The 25,905-nt window shown below is 43.8% G+C and overlaps 1 protein-coding gene and 1 long non-coding RNA gene across 4 annotated transcripts in view; one reads left to right on the top strand and one right to left on the bottom strand.

Moving 5' to 3' along the window:
* Nucleotides 1-4,370: 4,370 nt before the first annotated feature.
* The window catches only part of LOC137341002 (C-Jun-amino-terminal kinase-interacting protein 4-like), a 216,932-nt gene continuing 195,397 nt past the window's right edge, over nucleotides 4,371-25,905 (top strand). For 2 of the 3 annotated variants that reach the window (XM_068003815.1, XM_068003813.1), the window contains exon 1: nucleotides 8,102-8,627. In XM_068003815.1, coding sequence (XP_067859916.1) covers nucleotides 8,331-8,627 — 297 coding nt within the window. In that variant the 5' untranslated portion in view covers nucleotides 8,102-8,330. Of the gene's footprint in view, nucleotides 4,439-8,101; nucleotides 8,628-25,905 lie in introns of those variants that run through there. The other variant, XM_068003814.1, reaches the window with a different exon arrangement.
* LOC137341003 (uncharacterized) lies at nucleotides 5,335-8,785 on the bottom strand. The gene is made up of 3 exons (XR_010966937.1): nucleotides 8,421-8,785; nucleotides 5,944-6,118; nucleotides 5,335-5,774 (listed from the first exon to the last, which is right to left on the bottom strand). It is a non-coding gene; the product is annotated as an uncharacterized lncRNA (long non-coding RNA).

Raw genomic sequence — 25,905 nt, 5'->3', positions numbered from 1 at the left:
GGATGTGGGTATCGCTGGCAAGGCCAGCATTTATTGCCCATCCCTCATTGCCCCTGAGAAGGTGGTGGTGAGCCGCCTTCTTGAACCGCTGCAGTCCGTGTGGTGAAGGTTCTCCCACAGTGCTGTTAGGAAGGGAGTTCCAGGATTTTGATCCAGCGACGATGAAGGAACGGCAATATATTTCCAAGTCGGGATGGTGTGTGACTTGGAGGGCAACGTGTAGGTGGTGTTGTTTCCATGTGCCTGCTGCTCTTGTCCTTCTAGGTGGTAGAGGTCGGGGGTTTGGGAGGTGCTGTCAAAGAAGCCTTGGCAAGTTGCTGCAGTGCATCCTGTGGATGGTACACACTGCAGCCACGGTATGCCGGTGGTGGAGGGAGTGAATGTTTAGGGTGGTGGATAGGGTGCCAATCAAGCGGGTTGCTTTGTCCTGGATGGTGTCGAGCTTCTTGAGTGTTGTTGGAGCTGCACTCATCCAGGCAAGTGGAGAGTATTCCATCACACTCCTGACTTGTGCCTTGTAGATGGTGGAAAGGCTTTGGGGAGTCAAGAGGTGAGTCACTCGCCGAAGAATACCCAGCCTCTGACCTGCTCTTGAAGCCACAGTATTTATATGGCTGGTCCAGGAAGTTGATGGTGGGGGATTCGGCAATGGTAATGTCGTTGAATGTCAAGGGGAGGTGGTTAGACTCTCTCTTGTTGGAGATGGTCATTGCCTGGCACTTGTCTGGCACGAATGTTACTTGCCACTGATCAGCGCAAGCCTGGATGTTGTCCAGTTCTTGCTGCATGCGGGCATGGACTGCTTCATTACCTGAGGGGTTGCGAATGGAACTGAACACTGCAATCGTCAGCGAACATCCCCATTTCTGACCTTATGATGGAGGGAAGGTCATTGATGAAGCAGCTGAAGATGGTTGGGCCGAGGACACTGCCCTGAGGAACTCCTGCAGCAATGTCCTGGGGCTGAGATGATTGGCCTCCAACAACCACTACCATCTTCCTTTGTGCTAGATATGACTGGAGAGTTTTCCCCCTGATTCCCATTGACTTCAATTTTACGAGGGCTCCTTGGTGCCACACTCGGTCAAATGATGCCATGATGTCAAGGGCAGTCACTCTCACCTCACCTCTGGAATTAAGGTCTTTTGTCCACGTTTGGACCAAGGCTGTAATCAGGTCTGGAGCTGAGTGGTCCTGGTGGAACCCAAACTGAGCATGAGTGAGCAGGTTATTGGTAAGTGCCGCTTGATAGCACTGTCGACGACACCTTCCATCATTTTGCTGATGATTGAGTAGACTGATGGGGCGATAATTGGCCGGATTGGATTTGTCCTGCTTTTTGTGGACAGGACATACCTGGGCAATTTTCCACATTGTCGGGTAGATGCTAGTGTTTAGCTGTACTGGAGCAGCTTGGCTAGAGGTGCGGCTAGTTCTGGAGCACTACAGCCGGGATGTTGTCGGGGTATGTAGCCTTTGCTGTATCCAGTGCACTCAGCCGTTTCTTGATATCACGTGGAGTGAATCGAATTGGCTGAAGACTGGCTTCTGTGATGGTGGGGATATCGGGAGGAGGCCGAGATGGATCATCCACTCGGTACTTCTGGCTGAAGATGGTTACAAATGCTTCAGCCCTGTCTTTTGCACTTTTGTGCTGGACTCCGCCATCATCGAGGATGGGGATGTTTACAGAGCCTCCTCCTCCCATTAGCTGTTTAATTGTCCACCACCATTCGCGACAGAGCATACCTTTTGAAACAGAGCCTCAGTGAAGATTGGACCCTCTCCCCATCTCTCACACCTCAGCACATCCACTTCCAACAGCAAAACATCAACTCACCAAGAGTAATACCACAGGTGATCTGTACATTTCCACTGAAAGGATATAAGACAACAATAACTTGCACTTATGTAGTGCCTTTAATGTAGAAAAATGTCCCAAGGCGCTTCATAGAAGCAAAATCAGACAAATATGGATCACACGCCCAACAACAGTGTATATTACTCATTTTTTATTTTGTAGAATCATATGGCACAGAAGGAGGCCATTTGGCCCATCGTGCCTGTGCTGGCTCTTTGAAAGATCTATCCAATTAGTCCCACTTGCCCTGCTGTTTCCCCATAGCCCTACAAATTTTTTCTTTTCATGTATTGATCCAATTCTCTTTCGAAAGTTACTATTGAATCTGCTTCCACCACCCTTTCATTCAGCGCACTCCAAATCCTAACAACTCGCTACATAAAAAAAAAATCTCATTTCTGGTTCTTTTGTCAATTACCTTAAATCTGTGTCCTCTGGTTACCGACCCCCTGCCAGTGGAAATAGTTTCTCTTTATTTACTCGATCAAAACCCGTCATAATTTTGAACTCCTCTATCAAATCTCCCCAAACCTTCTCTCCTCTAAGGAAAACAATCCCAGCTGCTCAAGTCTCTCCACATAACTGAAGTCCCTCATCGCTAGTATCATTTTGGTAAAGGCTTCGACATCCTTCCTAAAGTGTGGTACCCAGAATTGGACCCAACGCTCCAGCCGAGGCCTAACCAGTGATTTATATAGGTTTAGCATTCACTAATCAGAAATCCAATCATTCACATCTGGATTCCCACATGTGGCTCGTGGCTATCGTGTTGGGACAATATTGCTCTAATATCATTCATGCCGAATGCATTTTTTTCTTGACTTCATATGTTATGCATCATTCTTCTGACTGTTTGAGTGAACCTCAGATTCGGGGGAAGCTGTTTCTCTGCAGCTCTTGGTAATATTATACAGATTTTGTGGCATTGCAAGGAAACAGTTTCTTTGAGATACGTATGTGAAAGGGGAACATAAAATAACGTAGAGCAGCTCAGAACAATGTATGATACACTGTCTGGTGACCTCAGAATGAAAGTGCGTCCATGTTATGCAGGGTAACAACTGGATCTGCTTCAGCTGTACTGCTCTCCATGGTTGAACTACTTTTATTTTATTATGAGTTTTGTTGCTTTTTTCTGAGCCACTCATACCTTATGAAAGTCTTGTGCTTTTAAAGTAAAAATAATACTTACATTTATAAAGTACCTTACAGCATCAAAATGCTTTATACAATTGGTGACAACAACAACTTGAGTTTATAACAACAGTAACTGCACTTTAGGGAGCAGGCACCTGACTAGCGGGGAGCGGAGTATGAAGCTGTAGCTTCGGTGTCAGAGACCAAAGAAATAGTACACATGTCCAGAGAGTCCAAAGAGCAAAAAAGATGGGTTAGCTTGGCTCAGTTGATAATGCTCTCACCAGCAGATTAGAGACTTGTAGGTTCAAGACACACAAGAGGGCTTGAGTGTGTCTCTTTAAACTATAACCTGCTCCCTGAAGTGCAGTGACTGTTGTATGTAAGTAAACATGGTAGCCATTCTGCACAATGAACATGGCTGAGCAGTTAATCTGTTTTCAGCAAGTATTGGTTGAGTGAGGAATGTTGATCTGGACACTGAGAACACTCATTTTTTTGAACAGTGAAACAGGATCTTTAACTTCCGGGGCAGGCAGACCGAGTCTTGGTTTAACATCCAACATTTCAGAATTCCTCAGCACTGCTCCAGCAGTTAACCTAGGCTGTGCACTCAAACAGTTGTGTGTGTCTTGAACCTACAAGTTTTGAACCAATGGTGAACAGCATTATCAACTGAGCCATGTTAACATATCTTTTTTGCCATTTGGACTCTCTGGACATGTGCAACGTTTCTTTGGCCTCTGGCACCAGTCTGCAGCTTGAGAGAGTCCATTCCGCTGGTCAGGGGTCTGCTCACTGACTCCTTGGCTGAAGGCCTCAAACCATGCCACCGCTCCCAGGCCGAAAGCCCTGCTCGCCACCGCTCCCAGGCCGAAAGCCCTGCTCGCCACCGCTCCCAGGCCGAAAGCCCTGCTCGCCACCGCTCCCAGGCCGAAAGCCTCCATTTCCTGCTGCTGTTCAGATTTTATTGTGGAGCTGATTTTTTCCATCCCTCATTACCTCCCTCAACATAAAATTGCTGTTAAGATACCCATACTTAAACCATTGTGGGGATTTTTTTTTTAGGACAATTAAAAATACTAAATGGGTATGGTTAATGCATGAGAGGTTGGCTGCAAAATCTCATGATTTCTACACTTGAGAGATTGGCAATACTGCAACAGTTTTTATTAACTGCTCCAGCAGTTAACCTCGGCTGTGCTTGAGTGCACAGCCTCGGTTAACTGCTCGAGCGGTGATGAGGAATTCTGAAATGTTGGATGTTAAACCAAGACTCAGTCTGCCTGCCCCGGAAGTTAAAGATCCTGTTTCGCTGTTCAATAGTTAGTACATTAAGAGTGCTCACCTGGACAAGATCCCAGGGGAACAGTAGACACCATGGAATTGTACACCATGGAATTGTACACCATGATGAATCACCGACATACAGGAGAGTAGGTGAGAAAAACACAATAAACAAAGTTACAATTTTAAAAAATATAATTTATTTTATAATCCCACAGGCATAAATTAGGGACTCGCTTATATTTGAAGGTTAAATCTCACGGGATCCAAGGTGAGGTAGCCAATTGGATACAAAATTGGATTGACGACAGAAGACAGAGGGTGGTTGTGGAGGGTTGTTTTTCAAACTGGAGGCCTGTGACCAGCGGTGTGCCTCAGGGATCGGTGCTGGGTCCGCTGTTATTTGTTATTTATATTAATGATTTGGATGAGAATTTAGGAGGCATGGTTAGTAAGTTTGCAGATGACACCAAGATTGGTGGCATTGTGGACAGTGAAGAAGGTTATCTAGGATTGCAACGGGATCTTGATAAATTGGGCCAGTGGGCCGATGAATGGCAGATGGAGTTTAATTTAGATAAATGTGAGGTGATGCATTTTGGTAGATCGAATCGGGCCAGGACCTACTCCGTTAATGGTAGGGCGTTGGGGAGAGTTATAGAACAAAGAGATCTAGGAGTACAGGTTCATAGCTCCTTGAAAGTGGAGTCACAGGTGGATAGGGTGGTGAAGAAGGCATTCAGCGTGCTTGGTTTCATTGGTCAGAACATTGAATACAGGAGTTGGGATGTCTTGTTGAAGTTGTACAAGACATTAGTAAGGCCACACTTGGAATACTGTGTACAGTTCTGGTCACCCTATTATAGAAAGGATATTATTAAACTAGAAAGAGTGCAGAAAAGATTTACTAGGATGCTACCGGGACTTGATGGTTTGACTTATAGGGAGAGGTTGGATAGACTGAGACTTTTTTCCCTGGAGAGTAGGAGGTTTAGGGGTGATCTTATAGAAGTCTATAAAATAATGAGGGGCATAGATAAGGTAGATAGTCAAAATCTTTTCCCAAAGGTAGGGGAGTCTATAACGAGGGGGCATAGATTTAAGGTGAGAGGGGAGAGATACAAAAGGGTCCAGAGGGGCAATTTTTTCACTCAAAGGGTGGTGAGTGTCTGGAACGAGCTGCCAGAGGCAGTAGTAGAGGCGGGTACAATTTTGTCTTTTAAAAAGCATTTGGACAGTTACATGGGTAAGATGGGTATAGAGGGATATGGGCCAAGTGCAGGCAATTGGGACTAGCTTAGTGGTATAAACTGGGCGACATGGACATGTTGGACCGAAGGGCCTGTTTCCATGTTGTAAACTTCTATGATTCTAAGTCTGTATATTTATCATTGTATTTACATAAAGTACATTCAGCAGAGACGATAAAAATTGCAAATGTTGGAAATCTGAAGTAAAAACAGAAAATACACGGCAGGTCAATCTGCACCTGAAAGAGAAAAGATAGGTTAATGTTTCAGGTAAAAAAAGAGAACTTGCATTTATGTAGTTCCTAATCACGTCCCAAGTGCAGTCACTGTTGTTATGTAGGCAAATGTGGCAGCCATTTCGTGCACACAAGATCCCACAAACAGCAACGAGATGAATAACCAGCTAACCTGTGACTTTTTGGTAGTGGTGGCTGAGGGAATATTGCTGGCCAGGACACTGGGTGAATTCCCTGCTCTTCTTTGAAAAGATGACATTCTTCAATACACATGTCTGTGGTTGTAGTTAGTTTCCTGGGACAGGCTGTTGGCATTAGTGGCGAGGTATCACAGCATGAGTCAGGCCCTTCAGGAAAGGAAGGGAGAACAATAGAGAAGACTAGATAATGTAGGTATATTCAAAACTTATGTGCAGAAACAATATTTCAGTGAGCGAGTGGTCAATCTATGGAACAGACTCCCTCGGGAGACGGTGGAAGCAGTTAGTATTGATTCATTCAAACGCAAATTAGAACGATCTCTTTCCAAAAATAAGTTGTTAATAAATACAGTGAATAGTTGAGGCCACAACACAGATCCCTTTGGGACACCACAAGTCACATCCTGTCAATTTGAGTACCTGTCCATTATCTCTACCCTCTGTCTCCTGCCACTCAATCAATTTCCTAACCTGGTCAATAATTTGCCCTCTATTCCATGAGCTTCAACTTTAGCTAATAGTCTCTTATGAGGGACTTTATCGAATGCCTTCTGGAAGTCCAAATAAACAATATCCATAGACATTCCCCTGTCCACTACTTTTGTCATCTCTTCAAAAAATTCAATCAGGCTTACAAATCCATGCTGGCTCTCTCTGATCTGCCGAAAATGTTCAAGATGTTCAGTCACTCTATCCTTAATTGTAGACTCTAGTAATTTCCCGACAACAGATGTTAGGCTAACTGGTCTATTATTCCGTGGTTTCCCTCTCTTACCTTTCTTAAATAGCGGAGTGACATGTGCAATTTTCCAATCTAAAGGAACGGTTCCTGAATCTAGAGAACTTTGGAAGTTTATAGTTAGGGCTTCTGCAATGTTTTCATCTACTTCCTTTAAAACTCTGGGATGGAAATCATCTGGTCCTGGGGATATGTCAACGCTTTAGAGTCATTATTTTCTTCATTACAGTTAATTTGCTTACATTAATTATGGAGAGTCCCCATTCAATTCAAAATGAGTTTCCATGCTACCCTCTTCCTCTATTGTAAATACCGTTGCTCCGGCTGCAAGCCTCTCTTCCACGGCCTTGTCTGCACCTGGCGGCCCTGGAGAAGGAGCTTGCGGTACGTTTGAGACCTTCCTTGGCCGGTGGGCACCGCAGGTACTGGTGGGCATAATTGGACACATATTGGGTGGCAACATTATTATTTAATTTGGTAAGTTTTGCTTTTTTCAAAAAAAATTTAGATTTCTATTAGAGGTGCCCCTCTTTCAAAAAAGGAGGCATTTTTGTTAGATTTTTTTGATGACACTGGGGGATAACAAAGTGTCTCCTTTATGGATTAAAGGCAGACGGGGCAAGTACAAGTACTGGGAGGAGGGTGGGAATTACATAAGAAAATAAGAAATAGGAGCAGGAGTAGGCCATACAGCCCCTTGAGCCTGCTCCGCCATTCCATAAAATCATGACTGATCTTTGGCCTCAACTCCACTTTCCCACCTGGTCCCCATATCCCTTGATTCTCCGAGTGTCCAAAAATCTATCGATCTCAGCCTTGAATATACTCAACGACTCAGCAGCCACAGCCCTCTGGGGTAGAGAATTCCAAAGATTCACAACCCTCTGAGTGAAGAAATTCCTCCTCATCTCAGTCTTAAATGGCCTTATCCTGAGACTATGCCCCCTAGTTCTGGACTCGCCAGCCAGGGGAAACAACCTCTCAGCCTCTACCTTGTCAAGCCCCCTCAGAACCGTACATGTTTCAGTGAGATCACCTTCTCCTAAACTGGAGTCCTTCTACACCCCAATTACCCAGTTCTGACAAAGGGTCATTGACCTGAAAAGTTAACTCTGTTTCTCTCTCTCTCTACAGATGCTGCCTGACCTGCTACAGCATTTTCTGTTTTTATTTCACGTTTTCCAGCATCCTGCAGTATTTTTTGGTTTAGTGGAAATTATCCAACCTTGACTTTTTTTTTAGGCCCTCCCCTCTCTCTCTTTATCCATCCTGCCTCTGCGCGCGTCCCCGCAGCGCCACGTCACGTGATTGTGGGAGCGCCCTATCGTTTGTGAAGGAGGCGCGCGCGCGCGGGGAGGAGGAGGAGGGGCTGTCGCGCGCGTGCGCGCACACGCGAGGAGGGAGCGGGGCTGTCGCGCCAGTGGCCTCGAGCCGAGTGCGGCGTCAACACGGAGCTCGAGACAGCGGGAGAGGCGCCCCTCGAGAGAGAGAGAGCGCGAGGGGAGGGGGGTTGAAAAGGATAGAAGCAGCCGAAAACTGAGGAGAAATATTTTTTCCCCTCCCCTTATACTTTTCTTCGCTGTAAATTAATTCGTTTTTTCCCCCCTCCCAATAAGTAAAATGGAACTGGACGATGGAGTGGTTTACCAGGATGACTCCAACACTAACGTTATGTCGGAGCGGGTGTCGGGCCTGGCGGCCAATATTTACCGTGAGTTCGAGCGGATGATCCGCAAATACGACGAGGACGTGGTGAACGACCTGATGCCGCTGGTGGTCGGCGTGCTGGAGAACCTGGACACGGTTTTCGCCGAGAACCAAGAGCACGAGGTGGAGTTGGAGCTGCTGAAGGAGGACAACGAGCAGCTCATCACCCAGTACGAGCGGGAGAAAGCCCTGCGCAAGCACGCCGAGGAGGTGAGTGTACCTACCGGTCGGTCGGTCGGCCAGCCCAGCGTAATTCGGCCCCCCCCCCGGTACAGGCGCTTACTCGAGTTCGGCGGGAGGGCCTTTCTCCCGCTTCTCGTTCAATCAGGACGAGTCCCGCTCAGACTTCTCAATCTAACCTCACCGGCTCCAAGGCCCGCCCTTTCGCCTCGTGCCGATTGGCCGATGGCTTTAGACTGAGCCCGCCCACCTCTCCTTCTGCTCGTTGATTGGTCGACCGTGGTGTCACTCACACCCTCGCCAGCAAGTTAAGTTGCATCTGATGACAATCTAACGGGCCCCAGTTTTCAAAATAGCCCAACTTGCGTTTTCTTTCTTTAATAATATAGTATTTATTCTGAGAGGCAGTGCAGGGAGGCTGTGTAGACACGGACTTGCTTTGATATCGTTTGTTCATTGCAATATCTCCTGGGATGTGCTGGCAGAGTGTTTTCCAAATGTCATCTGCGTGAATAAGCGCAACACGGGATGTGGGTTGAAAGCAAAATCTTCAAGTAATGAGCTCTTACCCGACCAGAATAATCAATAAAGTTAGCTTAACCGTTTAACAGCTTGCCTGTCGTAGAACTTTATCATTTTCTCTCTTTCTTAACCCCCTCCCCCCAAAAAAAAACAACTACGGTAAACCGGGAACTAGTTAAGATGTTAAAATGGGAACTCCCTTTTTCCCTTAGTTCTGATCTTAGGAGACCAATGGCCTTTATTTAGTTTTATTCCAGAGAAAAGGTTTTGGGACTTCCTAAAAATAATATGCTGTCTGGTATGGAGTGCAGTATATTACAGAGCAGGGCAAAACAAAGTGGATAAAATATAATTATCCTTTATTTTGTAGATATTGCATTGGATGCGATGCATAAATGAGTCTGGAATTGCTTCTGAGGAGACTTGGCAGGGTTTGGAAATGCAGCTTTTTTTTCATGATCAACAAAATTATATAATTAAACCACCCTGACAACTACTGCATTCTTATAACTATTTGCTTGCTACAGCTTTCCTGGTGTATTTGAAAATTGAGTTATTTGGAGCACAGAGTTAAGTAACAATTTATTGGTGTTCAAAATCTTGTGTGGATGTATAGTAGGTTTCAGATGCTGAGCAAACAGTGCCATGGCAAGCATGTGTACGATTAAATGGGTATAGTGAATGAAAGCCCAGGTTGAAGCATGACATCACCAGCTGTATCTTCAGTACTTTATAATTCCTCTTGCCTTCTAGTAATAGTTTATTGTAGCCTGCTTCTTGGATGGGAGAGAATCTACATCTTGCCTTTACTCAGTACAGTCCAAAAGCATGAAAACAAGAGCATCCTAAATTTTGTTTTTTTTAGCAGTCTTCTCTCATCCCCTTCACTCTTGCGGTGTTGACTCTTTTTTGGAATATGGTTTTATAAGTGTTATTTGCCCCTTGGTACAGTAGCCAAGCTGCTACTTAGTGTAAAGAAAGAAAGAACTTGGATTTATATAGTTCCTTTTATGGCCTCAGGACATCCCAAAGTGCATTGCAGCCAATTAATTACTTTTGAAGTGTAGTCACTGTCGTAATGTAGGAAACATGGCAGCCAATTTGCACACAGCAAGCTCCCACAAACAGCAATGTGATGACCAGGTAATCTGTTTTTTGTGATGTCAGATGAAGGATAAATATTAGCCAGGACACATAGAATAGAATCATAGAAGTTTACAACATGGAAACAGGCCCTTCGGCCCAACATGTCCATGTCGCCCAGTTTATACCACTAAGCTAGTCCCAATTGCTTGCACTTGGCCCATATCCCTCTATACCCATCTTACCCATGTAACTGTCCAAATGCTTTTTAAAAGACAAAATTGTACCCGCCTCTATTACTGCCTCTGGCAGCTCGTTCCAGACACTCACCACCCTTTGAGTTGACACCAAGGAGAAATCCCCTGATCTTCTTTGAAGAGTGCCATGGGATCTTTTACACCCATGTGAGAGGGCAGACGGGGCCTCTGTTTAAGGTCTCATCAGAAAGATGACACCTCTGACAGTGCAGCACTCCCTCAGTACTGCCCTGACGTGTCAGCCTATATTTTGTGCTCCAGTCTCTGGAATGGGACTTGAACCCACAACCTTCTGACTCAGACGTGAGAGTGCTACCATGTGAGCCACGGCTGATGTACCTTGACAGAGTGTTTGTAGGATATTTGATTGTGAGGTGGCAGAGCATTGTAGAGGGGCCTAACTGTCATCCTTTGACTTCCAGCTGGACTAATGGTTCATCAATTAATGGGAAACCTCGGAGGTCAATTGTTAAACTTCTACTGCTGCTTTGGCTGAAATCAGCTAATTCAGCATGAACTGGAGATCTTACTTGGCACCTTCTTGGTCTGTATGGTTGAGCCACTCCCTAGATTAATTGGGGAGCTGTAGACGACTGAACTTGGAGGATGTTCCGATCTAGTGCCAACCCTGGGTAATGTATGAAATGTAGCTGACCTGCTAATTTAATAGAAGATGATAATCAAGAGTAGCAGACCTGGCAACACAAGATTGTGCACTTGATCACCCTAAAGGTCAACATTGAATACCAGCAGTGACATCTCATACACTGCTTCAATATGTGCAACACTTCCTATATGCCATCTGGAATTCTAATCCTTTATTCAAATAAATTCAAATGCAGATTTATTTGTTGATCGTTGGATTAAGAGAGATGCCTGCCATAGGCTATGGGTGAACAGACCAATGGCACCACAACACAATTTTTCCCATGTCTTCCTTGCTCTCACATTTGGTTCAAATTCTTTAGATATCTTGATGGCCATGACTTTCTCCTCTTAAAGTTTCACCAGTTAGGATGTTTCCTCCCAAAATGTATCACCTCACATTTCTCTGCATTAAATTTCAGCTGACATCTGTCTGTCCTCTTGTAGTTGCTTACAGTCCCTATCATGTGCTTCCTGGGCTGGTATGGAAACAAATGTACAGAAGAGCAGAAGTTGAAGTAATAGCAAAAATTTTTAATGGGTTCAAGATCCCCCTTTTCAACATTGACCATGTACATTGCTAGCACATTTCATGGGGGAGGGGTGATTCTGCAATCCAGTGCTTAGCAGGGAGTGATACCTGCGATTTTCTGAGATGGCATCATGCGAGTGCTGGTCTCTGGTGGGAGCACCGGATTGTGGAATTACCCTCTATCGTGGAGTCATGGGCACAGTAGTTGCATTAGCACATCAAGCTTGGTTTGATGTTTGCATTCTGTTTTAAAGCAAGCTCGTGAATTGGCCAAAGTAAGGTACCAAAGCTCAATTTAAGTGATCAGGCTACCAACATACACTCCATACTTCCACCAGCCAGATCTATATATTTGGTCAAGCCTTAATCTACTTTTTTTTACTCGTTTTGTGGTTTGTTGGGGGGAGGGAGAGAAAAGGCACATTGAAATGAATACTTAAACTCTTTCTAGAATAGTGCCTTGAGAGATGAGGGTTGAACCCTGGAGGAAAGTGATCTTGAAACAGTTGGCACATTCAAAGAGCCCAGTGACTACTGGTTGTACAGTTCCATAAAAACTACTTAGCATTAATGACTAAGGAGTAAATTAGTTTTATTCAGTACTTTGTGGTACCTTGAAACAATTTTTTTGTGTGTGTGATATATATCTCCACCTATTGTCCACCCCACAGGTACCAAACCATGCATGAATGCTTCACGTATTGGCAAATTAAAAACAAAAACAAAACTATCTGATAACGTATTAGGGTAAATGGAGCTCATTTTAAAGGAATAAATTGCCATTCTCAGTAACTTATTGAACTAGCACAATGAATGACTATCAGTTATATCACTGAAAATGCAAGATTGTGACAAGATTTTATTTATCTGATGCTCAGTATTGAAGTAAAATTTAGTTTGCACATAGTGAAATAAATCTAGAATTGGTACAGTTGAAGGAACATCAACTTGTTAGTGATGGACTTATCCCAAAATTACAGTACATTAATTTTTTTTCTCCTAAATGTCTGGTGCCTCCATAAAACAGCTTTTCTATGTCGCCTAACAAACTAGCGTGTGCACTCTAGAGACTAGGTCTCTGTATTCCTTTTCTTTCTTTGGCAACCTGACCTAGTTATTCTTAAGGTCAAGTGACTGGTTTCTAACACAACAAGCTCAGTTTCATAATGATCTAAAATAACCTTAAACTTGTCATGAATCATATCTACAGTGCTGATTACAACTTACTTTAACTCCTCTTCTGGATATGTAAAATACAAAATAACTAACTTTTAGTAAATCTAATTTTATGGTGGAAATTCGTGTAATTAAAAGACAGTACAATACTACCTGATGAGCTGCATTGTATTCAAGTTAAATTCAATTACATAAGACGATTGTGTCAGTCCACTGTACCTTTTAAGGCACAAGTGCAGATTTTATTGATGACTGCAGATGGTGTTTAATAATGTATCTCTGGTGTAAAGTCATGGCCTACTTTTAGTTTTTAAATCAAATTACATTTTTTTATGGAGTTTGTTTTAAAACTCAATCCAAGTTTGATCCTCTATTTCAGTAATTTCATAAATATGAGCATACTGTATTCTGAATAGATTTGAGAAAATAGTATATCCATAATCAACCTCAAGCACTACTTGATACTAAATGTTAAATAGTTTTTTTTTGTGTGGGATGGGGAAGAGTGTTTGGACCATTTGTGAAAAACATGCTTTTGGTAATTTTAGTTTTCACTCTGCAAGCAAAAAAAAAAGGAACCATCCATTGTTATTGCAGTCGTCCTTAGTCTTAATATCTTGTAATATGTTTAAGGAAATCAAATGTTTTCATTAGTCTGAACAGAATCCTATCCTATAATATGGCTAGGAAATAGATTTTACTAGGGTGTAATTTTGATGTCTGGTAAATTATATGGTATGGTATCAAGTACTCCAGTCATTCCCTGTGTATTTAAAGCTGCATCATTCTACTGTATTTTCACTATTTCAGTTTGCTAACAGCTTTAGGCACCTGAAAAATATTTTAAATGAATCTGTCTTTAAGAAGGTATTGGTTTCCGAGCCGGTAGTCCCCATTGTTGATGTTTTGACTCGTATGGAGCTCACTTGTCCCATCTCGATTTGCCCAGCCGTCTTGGCAGATGCCAGATGACAACAATGGAGTTAAAAATAGCTGTGTAAATCAGCACTCTAAAAATAAACAAATCTATCGTAAAACATTTAACCAAGATGTGGTGAATGTAGGAAATTGGATCAGTTGCAATTTTGCTATCACTTGTTCCATGTTTGTACTCACCCTGGATTTAGATATTGAATCATGAAAGCAAGAAATTTCCAAACTGCGGTGGAGTCCCCTTATTTTTCCTTCTGTATTTGAATCTTTAAGTCAGATCCATTCCTGCACATGATTTATCTTTATGGAGCGCTGTTATTTTTACACAGTTCTCATGCTGGAGTTTGTAAAGACTGCTGCATAAAAGCAGATGCATGGCCAATTTGCATGCGAGTCAAAAGAATGGGTACTTATAACCATAAACCCTAACATTTTTTTCCCCCTTTCAACTTTATCTCATTAGCTGTCCTTTCTTGATGGTGTTTCACTTGTGCTGGGTCTGATTCCACGAGTGACAGCAGCCCTTGGGTACACTGTCCAAACGGTCATTCTTCGGAGAGGAGCTTAGACTGTGTCATTGGGCTGTATGACTTTTTTTGGGGATAGGAGATCATAGTTGATCTGAATCCTGACATTGCCTGAAGTTCATAAGCAGATTTGCCGGCAAGGATACTAAGGCCAATTAAGGTGCCCCTATTGACTTGTAGTCTGACAATAGCTTAAAAATATCATCCTTGAAAGTTATAGTACCGAATGTTATTCGTCCAATCAAGTCTGCATTGATGTTTTTCTTTACAAGAATCCATATCCAGTTGCGTTAAATTTAAAATTCTTATCCCTGGCTTCAAATCTCCCTACAACATTGACCGACACTTTCTCTAACTTCCTCCTCCCACTATCTCTGGTCTTTCAACTTTTGTAGGTTCCCCTCTTCCCCTTTTACCTTTGCTGCATCATTGATGGCTGACAAATCAAACCTTTTCCTGTTCTCACCTCTTCTTCCTTTTCTGGCTTGTTGGGTTCTGATTTCATCGGTACTGGTCAACCAATTAAATGATTAAATTTGGGCACTTGTGTAAATACAGATAAAATATGGTCATGGCAGCTTTATTTGCTGCTTAAAATGGGGTAATTGTAAATGCCATAGTTGTATGCCTACCATAAGAGTTATTTTGGCAGGAGAGTACACCTGGAGGGAAGAGGGATTAAAACTATTAGAGAGAAGGAAGAACTAAGGAAAGATTGTTCATTTAATTCACACATTAACACCTTTAGTTTTTTTTAATTTTTGTTCCATTGATACTCAGTGAAAAGGGTCAATTCATTTTCTGTGCTGACATTGTGCATCTGAAGTGTTGCACATAATGGGGAGAAAGAGGCAAGAGGATATGTTAAAATGTTTTCATTAAATTGTTCAATGTAAGTCATTGCTGCAAACAACAATTTGCCCTTGCATATAGTGCCTTTGGTTTGTGAAATGTCCTGCAGTTTCATGGGAGTTGGGGGTGTTGGGGAGAGGAGGGGAGGGTGGAGGCGAAGGGACTTGAGTATGAAGGTTTATACGGTTGATTTTGTTTGTATCAGCTAGTTGGGTGATAAATTATTGATAGATACATAGTTGTCTAAAAGACAGAAGTAGCCTTTGTAATGTTTTCTCTGTAATTGTTTGTCTGCCAAATTGAAAATATTTCTACCAGCCTGTTCAGGTGTTAGCTTTGGCTCAGTGGTAGTACCCTTGCCTCTGAGTTGGAAGGTCGTGGGTTCAGCGCCGCTGCCGCCCCCCCCCTGCCCGCCCCCGCCCCAAGAGACTTGAGTACATAATCCAGGCTGGCGCTGCAGTGCAGTACTGAGGGAATGTTTCAGATGAGAGATTAAAACTGCCCTCCCATGTGGATGTAAAAGATCCCATGATGTTATTCAAAGAAGAGCACGGGAGTTGTCCCAGTGTCCTGGCCAGTATTTATCCCTGAACCAACACCTAAAACAGATGCTCTGGTCATTTACCTCATTGCTGTTTGTGGGACCTCGCTGTGTGTAAATTGGCTGCCATGTTTCCTACATTACGACAGTGACTCACTTCAAAAGTACTTAATTGGCTGTAAAGCGCTTTGGAACGTCCTGAGGTTGTGAAAGATGCTGTATGAATGCAAGTCCTTTTTGTTTCCTTTCTTCTGCAAATCTGATAGTGCAGTGTCCTGTGCCATGGACCATTAGATTTATAATGATAATTAGTACATTTTTGAGAAAAAATGGTAGAAAACAACAGAATTAGCATTTTCATTTGGGCAGATTTGTAAAACTGAAGACTTAGTTTCAGAAATATTGATGAGTTTGGAGCAGGCTTGCTCTTGAAGCACTTTGGAATTTAAAAAAAAATGTAGGTGACCACAAATGCTTGATTCTCTTTCCTTTTGGCTGGTGTTTGTAATACAAACTTGCAGACTTGTCTTGTTCTGGAGCTAGTGGAGTCCCACTTTTCCCGTTTCCACATCTGTCTGCAGCAGGTAGATGTGTCAGAGAGGGAGGGTGGTGTTGGGGAGACCAGTCTAGCATAATTCTCCTGAAACCATTATTGAAATGTAAAATCACCTTGAGATTGAAAATATATGATGCCATGGGACATATGGTGAAAGAAAAAAAGCTAACCAAGGAATACTTTCCATTTACATGAGGATTGAATAAGAATTCTTCATGACAGGTATTTGTTCTTTTGGAGTAGTCTAATTTTCATTGACTTATTTGTTCAGGAAACTTCATAAAAGGCAACTGTAGACAGAAACAGTATTTATAAATTGATTGGCTCAGATATTTAATCCCATCTCACAAATGCAGTAGTTCCAGTGCTTCGCCCAACTTGCCATTCTTCAAGTTTGAGTCAGGCAGCGGGTTTTCATGGACTGTTTGGCCGTGGGCAGCAAAACACTGATTCTGATTCTACACATTTGTGTTTCCAACAGGGTCAGTGGATAGTAATAGAGAGCAGGAACTCTGTCTGCTTTAGTTTCCTGTTCCCTACCCCTGGAAAAACCTTTTTTCAGAAAAAAATTGTAATTAGCACAATGTATTGATTTTTGAAGTAGTTTTTCGGGGCAGAATAAGAATTCTCATTTATGTTCTCTGAATGAGAAATTCTTAATGTGCACCATGAGGAAATTTTGAATCAGTTAGAAAACCTTAACTGAAGTCTGATGAATCATAGGGATATTTCTGTGATGTGGCAAAGTTGTTGTAATTTCTTACCAACTTTCCATGTGTGTGTAGCGTGCAAGTAAATACACAGTTCTTGGGCTAAGAATAAAATCAACATCATAAAGCTTTTTTTAAAAAGTACACCGAGTTGTTATAAATTATGTTCTTGGATAATTCTGAAATCATATCGCTTTTGTGCTCTGATTATAATCTACAATCGCCCCAAGATATTCAGATCATGAAAGGAATTGGTTCAGTGGGTGTTGAGGAGTTCTTTGTGCTTAGGAAGGAGCAAAAAACTAAGGAGTGTATATATAATAAGCTATGGAATCTGAGTGAAATAAATCTTTACGGTATTAAGAACATTCAGAAAAGAATATACAACATTGTGCCAGAATATCTGCAATGAATGCCACATTAATAGAATAAATGCTAACTGGTATCACTTTGCTTAATTCAATCAATTTGGATGTAAATTATTACTACCACTGAACTTGGCAGACGGTGAACTTTCCCCTCTTCTACTGTGGTTTTCAGATTGTAGAACATCTTTCAAAATGTTAAACCAGGACTTGGACTATAGGAAATCATCACCCTTGGCCTAAACTAAAAGGCATTAGAATCATAGAAAGGTTACAGCATGGAAGGAGGCCATTTGGCCCATCGAGTCCATGCCGGCTCTATGCAAGAGCAGTCCAGCGTGTCCCACTCCCCTGCCCTATCCCCGTAGCCCTGCAAATTTTTCACTTTCGTACTTATCCAGTTCCCTTTTTGAAGGCCATGATTGAATCTACCTTCACCACCCCTTCAGGCAGTGCATTCCAATATTGTCATTCTTGTTACTGATCTGCCTGGGTTTCACTTCATTGCGGGTATATACAAAGCACAGAAGCTTTGCTGATACAAATGTAGAAAGTAAGTTGAATGGAAGAAAATGCATAATATTTTAATTTTTTGTGGCAAGGTGGGAATGGAAAGGAAGTATGACTCATTGTTCTCCACCCTCCTCTGGAGAATCATCTGACTTCAGCTTGGTCCTGACACCAACAACTTGCTATGTGAAGAATTATGGGTGTGAACTATAACCGTGGCATTTAGTGATAGTGGGGTAATGCACCTGAGCAGTTTTAGTTCAATATTTTGTCTGGTGGAAACAGTGCGCATTTTAAGTCCGAAACTAGAGTCTTAAACTTAAATAAAGCCAATTACTTAGGTATGAGGGGTGAGTTGGCTAAGGTAGATTGGGAAATTAGGTTAAAAGGTATGACGGTAGATAAGCAATGGCAAACATTTAAAGAAATACTTCAAAGTTCTCAACGAATATACATTCCATTGAGAAATAAAAATTCCACAGGAAAAGTGATTCATCCGTGGCTAACTAAAGAAGTTAAGGATAGTATTAGATTAAAGGAAGAAGCCTATAATCTTGTGAAGAAGAGTAGTAAGCCTGAGGATTGGGAGATTGTTAGAAACCAGCAAAGGATGACCAAAAAATTGATAAAAAGGGAGAAAATAGAATATGAAAGTAAACTAGCAAGAAAAATAAAAACACATAAGAACTTCTACAAGTATGTGACAAGGAAGATAGTAACAAAAGTAAACGTTGGTCCCTTAGAGGCTGAGACAGGAGACATTATAATAGGGAATAAGGAAATGGCAGAGACTTCAAGCAACAGCAGAAGACACAAAAGGCATACCAGAAATAGTGGGGAACCAAGAGGCTAATTGAGAGTGAGGAACTTAAAGTAATCAATATCAGCAGAGAAAAAGTACTTGAGAAACTAATGGGACTAAAAGCTGATAAATCCTCTGGACCTGATGGCCTACCTCCGAGGGTTCTAAGAGAGGTGGCTGCAGAGATGGTGGATGCATTGGTTATGATCTTCCAAAATTCCCTAGATTTGAGAACAGTCCCAGTGGATTGGAAGGGAGCAAATGTAACCCCGCTATACAAGAAAGGAAGGAAGAGAGAAAACAGGGAACTACAGGCCAATTGGCCTGACATCAGTCGTCGGGAAAATGCTGGAATCCATTATTAAGGAAGTGGTAACAAGGCAGTTAGAAAATCATAATATGATTAGGCAGAGTCAACATGGTTTTATGAAAGGGAAATCGTGTTTTGACAAATCTATTAGAATTTTTTGAGGATGTAACTTGCAGGGTAAATAAAAGGGAACCAGTGGATGTCGTATATTTGGATTTTCAAAAGGCATTTGATAAGGTGCCACATAAAAGGTGGTTACGCAAGATAAGGGCTCATGGGGTTGGGGGTAATATATTAGCATAAATAAAGGATTTGTTAACAGATAGAAAACTGAGTATGGATAAATGGGTCATTTTCAGGTTGGCAGGCTATAATTGGTGAAGTGCCTCAAGGATCAGCACTTGGGCCTCAGCTATTTACAATCTATATAAATGACTTAGATGAAGGGACCGAGTGTAATGTATCTATGTATAATGGAGCTAAATACGATTAAAATCACTAAGGAATTGGTACTCAGTAAAATAATGGGACTCAAGGCGGATAAATCCCCTGGACCTGATGGCTTACATCCTAGGGTCTTGAGGGAAGTGGCAGTGGTGATTGTGGATGCTTTGGTAATAATTTTCCAAAATTCTCTGGACTCGGCAAAGGTCCCGGCAGATTGGAAAACTGCTAATGTAACACCCTTATTTAAAAAGGGTAGTAGGCAGAAGGCTGGAAATTATAGACCAGTTAGCCTAACATCTGTGGTGGGTAAAATTTTGGAGTCTATTATTAAGGAGACAGTAGCGGAACATTTGGATAAACATAATTTAATAGGACAAAGTCAGCATGGCTTTACGAAGGGGAAGTCATGTCTGACGAATTTGCTTGAGTTCTTTGAGGACATAACGTACAGGGTGGATAAAGGAGAACCAGTGGACGTAGTGTATTTCGACTTCCAGAAGGCATTCGACAAGATGCCACATAAAAGATTATTGCTCAAGATAAAGAATCACTGGATTGGGGGTAATATTCTGGCATGGGTGGAGGATTGGTTATTTAACAGGAAGCAGAGAGTTGGGATAAATGGTTCATTCTCGGACTGGCAACCAGTAGCCAGTGGTGTTCCTCAGGGGTCGGTGCTGGGTCCCCAACTCTTTACAATCTATATTAATGATTTGGAGGAGGGGACCGAGTGTAACGTATCAAAGTTTGCAGATGATACAAAGATGGGAGGGAAAGTGGAGAATGAGGAGGACATAAAAAACCTTTTTTTTTATTTGTTCACGGGATGTGGGCGTCGCTGGCAAGGCCGGCATTTATTGCCCATCCCGAATTGCCCTCGAGAAGGTGGTGGTGAGCCGCCTTCTTGAACCGCTGCAGTCCGTGTGGTGACGGTTCTCCCACAGTGCTGTTAGGAAGGGAGTTCCAGGATTTTGACCCAGCGACAATGAAGGAACGGCGATATATTTCCAAGTCGGGATGGTGTGTGACTTGGAGGGGAACGTGCAGGTGGTGTTGTTCCCATGCGCCTGCTGCCCTTGTCCTTCTAGGTGGGAGAGGTCGCGGGTTTGGGAGGTGCTGTCGAAGAAGCCTTGGCGAGTTGCTGCAGTGCATCCTGTGGATGGTGCACACGACAGCCACAGTGCGCTGGTGGTGAAGGGAGTGAATGTTTAGGGTGGTGGATGGGGTCCCCTACAATGGGATATAGACCGGCTGGGTGAGTGGGCGGAGATTTGGCAGATGCAATAAATTATTGGAAAATGTGAGGTTATGCACTTTGGCAGGAAAAATCAGAGAGCAAGTTATTATCTTAATGGTGAGAAACTGGAAAGTACTGCAGTACAAAGGGATCTGGGGGTCCCAGTGCAAGAAAATCAAAAAGTTAGTATGCAGGTGCAGCAGGTGATCAAGAAGGCCAACGGAATGTTGGCTTTTATTGCTCGGGGGATAGAGTATAAAAAGAGGGAGGTATTGCTGCAGTTATATAAGGTATTGGTGAGACCGCACCTGGAATACTGCATACAATTTTGGTCTCCATACTTAAGAAAAGACATACTTGCTCTCGAGGCAGTACAAAGAAGGTTCACTCGGTTAATCCCGGGGATGAGGGGGTGGACATATGAGGAGAGGTTGAGTAGATTGGGACTCTACTCATTGGAGTTCAGAAGAATGAGAGGCGATCTTATTGAAACATATAAGATTGTGAAGGGGCTTGATCGGGTGGATGCGGTAGGGATGTTCCCAAGGATGGGTGAAACTAGAACTAGGGGGCATAATCTTAGAATAAGGGGCTGCTCTTTCAAAACTGAGATGAGGAGAAACTTCTTCACTCAGAGGGTAGTAGGTCTGTGGAATTTGCTGCCCCAGGAAGCTGTGGAAGCTACATCATTAAATAAATTTAAAACAGAAATAGACAGTTTCCTAGAAGTAAAGGGAATTAGGGGTTACGGGGAGCAAGCAGGAAATTGGACATGAAGCTGAGTTCGGATTGGTCAAGGCCCTGTGAGTGGCGGAGCGGGCCCAGGGTCTGAGTGGCCGGGTCCTGCTCCTACTTCTTGTGTTCTTTGGATTTGAGGTTAGGATCCGATCAGCCATGATCTTATTGAATGGCGGAGCAGGCTCGAGGGGCCGATTGGCCTATTCCTGCTCCTATTTCTTATGTTCTTATGTATCCAAATTTGCTGACGATACAAAGCTAAGTGGGAAAGTAAGCTATAAGGAGGACACAGTGTCTGCAAAGGGATGTAGACAGGTTAAGTGAGTGGGTAAGAAGGTGGCAGATGGAGTATAATGTGGGGAAATGTGAGGCTATTCACTTTGGTAGGAACGATAGAAAAATGGAATATTTTATAAATGGTGAGCAGCTATTAAATGTTGGTGTTCAGAGAGACTTGGGTGTCCTCGCACAAGAATCGTACTTGTGTCCTCGTACCCTCATATAAGGGTTCAGTTGCATAATGGTTATGTTACTGGACTAGTAACCCAGAGGCCTGAACTAATAATCCGGAGTCATGAGTTCAAATCCTGCCATGGCAGCTGGGGAATTTAAATTCAATTAATTAAATAAAATCTGGAATTAAAAAACTAGTATCAGTAATGGTGGCCATGAAGCTACCGGATTGTCGTAAAAACCCATCTGGTTCACTAAAGTACTTTAGGGAAGGAAACCTGCCGTCCTTACCCGGTCCAGCCTATATGTGACTCCAGACCCACAGCAATGTGGTTGATTCTTAATCGCCCTCTGAAATGGCCCAGCAAGCCACTCAGTTGTACAAAAGTCACAATAAGAATAAAACTGGACGGACTACCCGACATCGGACCCCTGGGCACCGGACACGACAAAGGCAAACCAAGCCCAGTCGACCCTGCAAAGTCCTCCTCACTAACATCTGGAGACTTGTGCCAAAATTGGGAGAGCTGTCCCACAGACTAGTCAAGCAACAGTCTGACATAGCCATACTCACAGAATCATACTTTTCAGCCAACGTCCCAGACTCTTTCATCACCATCCCTGGGTATGTCCTGTGCCACCGGCAAGACAGACCCACCAGAGGTGGCGGGGCAGTGATATACAGTCAGGAGGGAGTGGCCCTGGGAGTCCTCAACATTGACTCCGGACCCCATGAAATCTCATGGCATCAGGTCAAACATGGCAAGGAAACCTCCTGCTGATTACCACCTACCGCCCTCCCTCAGTTGATGAATCAGTCCTCCTCCATGTTGAACACCACTTGGAGGAAGCACTGAGGGTAGCAAGGGCACAAAATATGCTCTGGGTGGGGGACTTCAATGTCCATCACCAAGAGTGGCTCGGTAGCACCACTACTGACCGAAAAGGCCGAGTCCTGAAGGACATAGCTGCCAGACTGGACCTGCGGCAGGTGGTGAGCGAACCAATACGAGAGAAAAACCAACTTGACCTCGTCCTCACAATCTACCTGTCGCAGATGCATCTGTCCATGACAGTATTGGTAGGAGTGACCACCGCACAGTCCTCGTGGAGATGAAGTCCCGTCTTCGCACTGAGGACACCATCCAACGTGTTGTGTGGCACTACCACCGTGCTAAATGGGATAGATTCAGAACAGATCTAGCAGCTCAAAACTGGGCATCCATGAGGCGCTGTGAGCCATCAGCAGCAGAATTGTATTCCAGCACAATCTGTAACCTCATGGCCCGGCATATTCCTCACTCTACCATTACCAACAAGCCAGGGGATCAACCCTGGTTCAATGAGGAGTGTAGAAGAGCATGCCAGGAGCAGCACCAGGCGTACCTAAAAATGAGGTGCCAACCTGGTGAAGCTACAACTCAGGACTACATGCATGCTAAACAGCGGAAGCAACATGCTGCAGACAAAACTAAGCGATTCCACAACCAACGGATCAGATCAAAGCTCTGCAGTCCTGCCACATCCAGTTGTGAATGTGGTGGACAATTAAACAACTAACAGGAGGAGGAGTCTCTGTAAACATCCCCATCCTTAATGATGGCGGAGTCCAGCATGTGAGTGCAAAAGACAAGGCTGAAGCGTTTGCAACCATCTTCAGCCAGAAGTGCCGAGTGGATGATCCATCTCTGCCTCCTTCCGATACCCCCACCATCACAGAAGCCAGTCTTCAGCCAATTCGATTCACTCCACGTGATCTCAAGAAACGGCTGAGTGCACTGGATACAGCAAAGGCTATGGGCACTGACAAATCCCAGCTGTAGTGCTGAAGACTTGTGCTCCAGAACTAGCCGCGCCTCCAGCCAAACTGTTCCAGGACAGCTACAACACTAGCATCTGCCCGACAATGTGGAAAATTGCCCAGGTATGTCCTGTGCATAAAAAGCAGGACAAATCCAATCCGGCCAATTACCATCCCATCAGTCTACTCTCAATCATCAGCAAAGTAATGGAAGGTGTCGTCAACAGTGCTATCGAGCGGCACTTACTCACCAATAACCTGCTCACCGATTGCTCGGTTTGGGTTCTGCCAGGACCACATGGCTCCAGACCTCATTACAGCCTTGGTCCAAACATGGACAAAAGAGCTGAATTCCTTGGTGCCACACTCAGTCAAGGCAGCTTTTGACTGAGTGTGGCACCAAGGAGCCCAAGTAAAATTGAAGTCAATGGGAATCAGGGGGAAAACTCTCCAGTGGCTGGAGTCATAACCTAGCACAAAGGAAAATGGTAGTGGTTGTTGGAGGCCAATCATCTCAGCCCCAGGACATTGCTGCAGGAGTTTCTCAGGGCAGTGTCCTTGGCCCAACCATCTTCAGCTGCTTCATTAATTATCTTTCCTCCATCATAAGGTCAGAAATGGGGAAGTTCGCTGACGACTGCACAGTGTTCAGTTCCATTCGCAGCCCCTCAGATAATGAAGCAGTCCGTGCCCACATGCAGCAAGACCTGGACAACATCCAGGCTTGGGCTGATAAGTGGCAAGTAAGATTTGTGCCAGACAAGTGCCAGGCAATGACCATCTCCAACAAGAGAGAGTCTAACCACCTCCCCTTGACATTCAACGGCATTACCATTGCCGAATCCCCCACCATCAACATCCTGGGGGTCATCATTGACCAGAAACTTAACTGAACCAGCCACATGAATACTGTGGCTACAAGAGCAGGTCAGAGGCTGGGTGTTCTCACCTCCTGACTCCCCAAAGCCTTTCCATCATCTACAAGGCACGTCAGGAGTGTGATGGAACACTCTCCACTTGCCTGGACGTGTGCAGCCCCAACAACACAAGAAGCTCGACACCATCCAGGACGAAGCATCCCGCTTGATTAGCACCCCATCCACCACCCAAAACATTCACTCCCTTCACCACCGGCGCAATGTGGCTGCAGTGTGTACCATCCACAGGATGCACTGCAGCAACTCGCCAAGGCTTCTTCGTCAGCACCTCCCAAACCCATCTCGTCTGTCTCGTCCTGTTAGAATTTTATATGTTTTGATGAGATCACCTCTCATTCTTCTAAACTCTAGTGAATATAGGCCCAGACGACCCAATCTCTCCTCATACGTCAGTCCTGCCATCCCAGGAATCAGTCTGGTAAACCTTCGTTGCACTCCCTCCATGGCAAGGATATCCTTCCTCAGACAAGGAGACCAAAACTGCAGACAATACTCCAGATGTCGTCTCACCAAGGCCATGTATAACTGCAGTAAGACATCCCTGTTCCTGTACTCAAATCCTCTTGCAATGAACACCAACATACCATTCGCCTTCCTAACTGCTTGCTGCACTTGAATGCTCGCTTTCAGCGACTGGTGTACAAGGACACCCAGGTTTCGTTGCACCTCCCTTTTTCCCAATCTATCACCATTCAGATAATAATCTGCCTTTCTGTTTTTACAACCAAAGTGGATAACCTCACATTTATCCACGTTACACTGCATCTGCCATGTTCTTGCCCACTCACCCAACTTGTCTAAATCACATTGGAGCCTCTTTGCATCCTCCTCACAGCTCACATTCCACCCCAGCTTAGTGTCGTCTGCACACTTGGAAATGTTACATTCCGTTCCCTCATCTAAATCATTGATTATATATTGTGAATAGCTGGGGCCCAAGCACTGATCCCTGCGGTACCCCACCAGTCATTGCCTGCCACGCGGAAAAAGACTTGTTTCTTCCTACTCTCTGTTTCCTGTCTGTTAACCAAGTCTCAATCCATGCCAGTGTATTCCCCAGGGCCACTTCGTTTAGTACTCTGGGATGTAGATTATCAGGCCGTGGGGATTTGTCAGCCTTTAGCCCCATTAATTTCCCTAGCACTATTTTTACTAATACTGATTTCCTTTCACTAGACCCTTTGTTCCGTAACATTTCCGGGAGGTTATTTGTGTCCTCCTTTGTGAAGACAGAACCAAAGTATGTGTTTAATTTTTCTGCCATTTCTTTGTTTCCCATTATAATTTCCCCCATTTCTGACTGTAAGGGACCCACATTTGTCTTCACTAATCTTTTTCTCTTGACATATTCATAGAAGCTTTTACAGTCGGTT

This window comes from Heptranchias perlo, chromosome 23 (assembly GCF_035084215.1).
Source record: "Heptranchias perlo isolate sHepPer1 chromosome 23, sHepPer1.hap1, whole genome shotgun sequence".
Classification (NCBI taxonomy): Eukaryota; Metazoa; Chordata; class Chondrichthyes; order Hexanchiformes; family Hexanchidae; genus Heptranchias; species Heptranchias perlo.
This window is presented reverse-complemented; position numbering and strand designations above follow the sequence as displayed.